The sequence below is a fragment of the Cyprinodon variegatus genome, unplaced genomic scaffold (assembly GCF_000732505.1).
Source record: "Cyprinodon variegatus isolate N-32 unplaced genomic scaffold, C_variegatus-1.0 Scaffold463, whole genome shotgun sequence".
Classification (NCBI taxonomy): Eukaryota; Metazoa; Chordata; class Actinopteri; order Cyprinodontiformes; family Cyprinodontidae; genus Cyprinodon; species Cyprinodon variegatus.
Window position 1 is genome coordinate 586,997 of NW_015150916.1, and position 5,542 is coordinate 592,538.

Consider the following 5,542-nt stretch of genomic DNA (forward strand, 5'->3'; position numbering starts at 1 on the left):
TATATATATATATATATATATATATATATATATTGAAACACTGAAGTCAGAAAAAGACATTTAAATTAATAATAAACTGTATTTAATTGCTGTTCAAAAAGCAAATGTATTAGTATGATTGCCATTGGACAAATAAAACAACCAAACATGATAATCATATTCAAGTAGTACCCTTTTCTTACATTTATATAGTTTTGATAGGTTCTACGATCTTCTTAATTACTAATACTTTTTTCTCATTGAAATCACTGTAATTAATTTTTTCTCTGTGGAAACATTAAACCATCATTCTATTTCTGTAAATATTTCTATTTCCCAAAGAACACTGAGTAGAGTTGAGAATGTCTCTCATTGTAAAGAGCATTGCATTTAATCTATTGTGTACTATTATGGCCTCTTTCTTCATCTCATCAGTACTGCATTATACATCTTGAAGAAAGTTAGGAGTGTTAACTCATTTTCAAACTTCAAACGATCATGACTGTTCTCTTCTAGCACCTACATGTTATTAAAAACATCCTTGCATATATGGTACAAAAAAAAGGAACTCATAAAACAGTCAGATGTAATAATTAGTTGGGTTGAACATCAATTAGACTGTATTTCTTCTATTTCCATTAAATAAGAAGAAATTTCATACAAAGTAATAAAAACAACCAAGACCTGCACAAATCGCTTGGCAAATGTAACAATATTTTGGTTAAAAACAAAAGTACACTCTATTACAAATCCATTTCCAATTCTTATAGAAACGACTTTTATCATAATGACCATATTTCTCTATAGTTATTTATCTTTCTACAAGTATTCCATTTTCTATGTAATTTCAGCTACTATATGCAACATGTCTTGATTTATATCTTCTTTCAATGATTAAATTAAATTTAGACTAAATATATACACAATGTCAACATACAATACAGCATATTAAATTCTGTTAAATAACAAATGAGGATACAATACATAAAAACAAGAAAAAGTAAGGTATTTTAAAGATGTAGAAAATAACATAATATGGAAAGGGCAATAAGAAAATATAGAGTTAAGCGACTATAATGAGTTAAACTGTCTCAGATTTAGTGCGCTGCCCTCAAGGAAAGCCTGCATAACATTTAATGATTTACAGATCAGCTCAGTTTGATGCGGTTTTACGGTTACTGCTGTGCAAAGGCAACTCTTAGTGCTTCACAATGTTGTTGAAAGCTGAAGTAAATAAAGTGAACATGTGTTAGTCCCACTAACAGACTGGAGTATTCTTATAGCAAGACTAAACACAGAAACATGACATCCTTTCTTTCCTGAACGTCACATCTGGGCCTCTGGGTAGTTCAGCTGCAGTTCATGTTTTCACTTCAGGAAACTTTTGTTTTTGTTCAGTGGTTTGTTAGAACAAATGCAACAGTTAATACATGCATTATTGATGATTTATTTAATCTTTTCCATTTAAGTTTTATATAAAAACTAAAAACATAGATTTTTTTTTTTACCAGGTAAATTCATCAAAGCTGAAATATAGATGTACATTTACAGTTGGGGTGCTCATGGAGATACAAGAATGTCTTTTTGAGGTATTTGGTGAAATATCAGATATTTAGATCATATATGACACTAAAGCACAACTTGGCTGTAGACGAGCTGGTTTGCCCACATCTCTTTTATTTTCTTTCTTCTTTTTTTTTTTTTATCTCTACGCTCTGTTTATAAACATGGAAAGAACAAGATGGTTGAAAACTCTGGAAAATGGATTAGTGAAGGAGCAGGAGCCAAAATGGGAACAAAGACTAGACTATCCACAGGGCGGCGCTGTTCAATTACCAAAGATGAAAAAACTTTCATTAATGTTGAATACTATTTAATGAATGATCATTTAATGCATCATTTAATCTTTTATTAATCAGAAATATACAAAAGTAATTAAACATTCAGAAAATGTAAACAGAAGAGTAAAACATTTTTTTTTATTTATGTTGGAAAATGAAGTTTTTTGCTGTTTTAAGAATGTTAGCTAAAAAAACATATTTTCTTTAAATTTATTGATTTCTTTTTTCTAAAACCATTTTATTTTATTTTTTTCACCATTAAGATCAGATATGTTTAGCGTAGACAAATTGTGGCCAGACTAAACTTCATCAGTGTGGTATTTTAACTTAATATCTATCTTTAATATTGTTTGAAAAAAATATTTTATTTTGTAATTAGATCTGGCTGTTATTCTTTTTTTTTTAAGTTGATTTGAATTATAAACCAATAACATTATTTATCCATTGTTATGATTTTCTAAAACAAACCAAAAGGGATTTTTTTTTCAAAAGAAATAGGAAGACGTAACTAGCTCTAACTAGTGCTTAGGTAAATCATGTTGACCTGCAAATTCCTCATAAAGGCCTTAGTTATTTTGCCCATTTAAGCATATCATTTTTAAGAATTGTAATGTATTGAAATCCAGCTTGCAATTTACTGTACATTTTCTGCTTTGAAATGTCACTAGTTATTTACAAAAGATGTGTTGGTCTTCCTATTTGGTACAGTTCAGAGCTGCTGTTTCTAACTTTTTCAGAATTTGAGCCACAAAATCAGAAAGCAGGAGACTTGTGCCATCTGCTGCCGGATGATTAACTACCAAATTGAACAAGGCCATTATTGCAGCACAAACAGCACTATAAAACATTATTCTATTTTATCTGTTTTTTTAATCATTACATAAATATACATTCATTACAAGAGTCTTTGTCAAGACAACAGTTGTCGATTTCTGGCCTCAAGTGGAGTTTTGGAAACACCTTATTGAGAGGATAGGGATTTAAATGTTTTTTGTTTTTGTTTTTGCTGCTAATGGCCATAAAATGTATTGTTCATCTTAGCTGCTATGATGCCAGACAGTAGCTCCCATGTACTAAGGCAGGGTATTGGTAAATGGTAAATGGCATGTACTTATATATCACCTTTATTCAAGTCAGGAGACTTGACCAAAGCGCTTTACACTACATTCATTCACCCATTCACGCACACACTCACACACTGATGGTGGCAAGCTACATTGTAGCCACAGCTGCCCTGGGGCTCACTGACAGAAGTGGGGCTGCCGTACATTGCATTTCACTTCACCTGCATTGTCAGTAGATAATGCAGGCAAAGTGTCTTGCCCAATACACAATGACACTGAAAGTCAATCCTTCGATTTCAGGGCAAACTCCTACATCCAACACCACTGTCGCCCTTATTGGCTGGCAGTTGTTTAGGACCAGTACCTGCTTGGGATTCTAGGGGATCGGGACCGTCTGCCCTTCTATCAGCCATTCATGGTGTATCTTATCCATTAGCATCAGGTTTATTTGTGGTGCCTGGCAACCAGGAAGTGTAGTTAGCTTCTTTAGCCAGTATGTGTGAATCCTGTCAGGGCCCAGTGCTGTCCAGCTCTACAAATGTAAGACTCTTCCTTTGATGTTGGCTACTGTGATACTAGATCCTTTTCAGGCAGGTTGTTGTGGTCTGCTCTGTGTGTTGCAGCCTTCTCTCATATTCTCTTCTGGCATTGCCCTGTCTGTAACCTTGGTTGGGGATGCTGTTCTCTTGTTTTTCCCCTCCACCAAGATGGTTCAGTGGAGACTATCTGGTTTATTCTCCTGGCTTCTATATCTTTGGTGTACCTCTTAAGGGGTTAGCCAAGGCAGTCTTTGCCAAGAAGTTTCTAAGGCCTCAGGTAAGGACAGCTCACTGTATTTTCTTCTGCTCCAATAGCTGGTTAACTTCACTTCATGCTGCGTTGAGTCTCCAGTCATCATTTCCATGGAGGGGCATTGCTCCTTGTGGCTGTTCATGTTATAGTATACATTGGCTGATTGTTTCCATTCATGGTCAAAGTAGGGATTGTCCATAGTTCTGTATTTGCATCTTGTAGTAGACTTTAAGAGGGTACTTCATGCGGTCTTGCAAATCAGTTACAGGGGACTCCAGGTTTCTAGTTTAGCCTAGTTTAACTGCTCTGACACTCAACATACCAGCCATTCTTGGGACTTGGTACCCAGTCTTGTGTCGGGATGATGATGCTATCTCTGCCCAGAACCCACAGTTGGCTCCCCCTAGCTGTAGCATTTGTATTTCCCTAGCATATAATATAAGTAGCAGTTTAATGGAGTTTTTGCTTTAAAACAAATGTTTTACTGATCACTCAGTTAAGGTTATACAGACGCGGCGCGGAGACATGCAATGGTAAATTTTTATTAAACTTTTTCTGTGGAATAACAATGTAAACTGCACATAGTGAAGGTATAAAATCTGCCAAACTGATGTATTCCTTTGGCTGGTAGATCAGGAGCGAGGCACCAGCTTCAGTTGGATGGGTCTTTTCGGTGCAAGAAAACCCTGGCCATCCATCTCAAAAGGGATCTGGCAGATAATTCAACGTTTAGGAGAAAAAACAGTAAAGATTGCACAGAAAAACATGGCGTCTGTCAATTAATTTTAAAAATTCATCAAAAAAACAACACCTATTGAGAGATGCCTCATGGCTTTTAAACTATATTGCTTCTCACAGCATGTGAAACAGAATGATATCAGCATAAATTACTGACAAAAGCTCCGTGATAGGCAGAGTTTATAAACTTTGGGTGGACAAAGATAAAAGTCATAATGTTACGTAACACCAAAACAAGGTACTGTTTCGATTACCAATAAAGGAAATTTCAGGTTACTGTAGTCTCACCTCAGTCTCTTTACAAGTAGAGAAGCTGTACTGCTGGAGAATCTCTACCACGGCCAATTTGATCATCACCAGAGCAAATCTCATGCCAATGCAGTTCCTTGGCCCAGACCCAAAAGGCATGTATGTGTATGGATCGATTTTGTCCTTGTTTTTCTTGCTAAATCTAAACAGATAAACACAGAAAATATATATACAAACACACTCACATCTGCAAATGCATTATATATATATATATATATATATATATATATATATATATATATGATGTGCATTCTCTCTCTACCTCTCAGGTTTAAATGTCTCAGGTTCAGGCCACATCTCAGGATCCCTGTGCAGAGGCCATGTGGGGATCATGACAACCATGTCTTTTGGAATCACAAGGCCATTTATCTCCACAGATGCCTTGGCCACACGTTCCAGACGTGGAGCAATAGGAAACAGTCGCAGAGACTCATTGATGACGCTGTCCAGGTACTCCATCTCCATCAAGGCCTGATACTGAACAGGAGCCTACAAACACAACAAGCATGCATGTTTAACACACAATGTTGCAGCACACAGGCCAGTTGAAATAGCATTAATATCTTTACAAGGTTGAGATTTTTAATAAAAATGAATTTAAAAAAAACTGTAATTCATATTATATACATCTAACTGAGTTAATTAATTGATTCTCGTTTTTATTCATTATTTGCTGACAGCTTTGCTGAACCAATACTCTTGACATTACTGCAAAAATGTTCTAATGCGTTTCAGAGTGATGATGTTGCTGGCTGCTCAAGCACATGAATGCAATTGTTATTAAAGCAGGTGTTGGTACTTCATCTTTGAATACTTTAT

The 5,542-nt window shown here is 35.2% G+C and overlaps 1 protein-coding gene across 1 annotated transcript in view; it reads right to left on the reverse strand.

Annotated features, from left to right (window-relative positions):
• Positions 1-4,203: 4,203 nt before the first annotated feature.
• The window catches only part of LOC107094095 (cytochrome P450 3A56-like), a 4,169-nt gene continuing 2,830 nt past the window's right edge, over positions 4,204-5,542 (reverse strand). The window contains 3 exon segments of the mRNA XM_015389509.1: positions 4,204-4,386; positions 4,703-4,865; positions 4,986-5,212. Coding sequence (XP_015244995.1) covers positions 4,309-4,386; positions 4,703-4,865; positions 4,986-5,212 — 468 coding nt within the window. The 3' untranslated portion in view covers positions 4,204-4,308.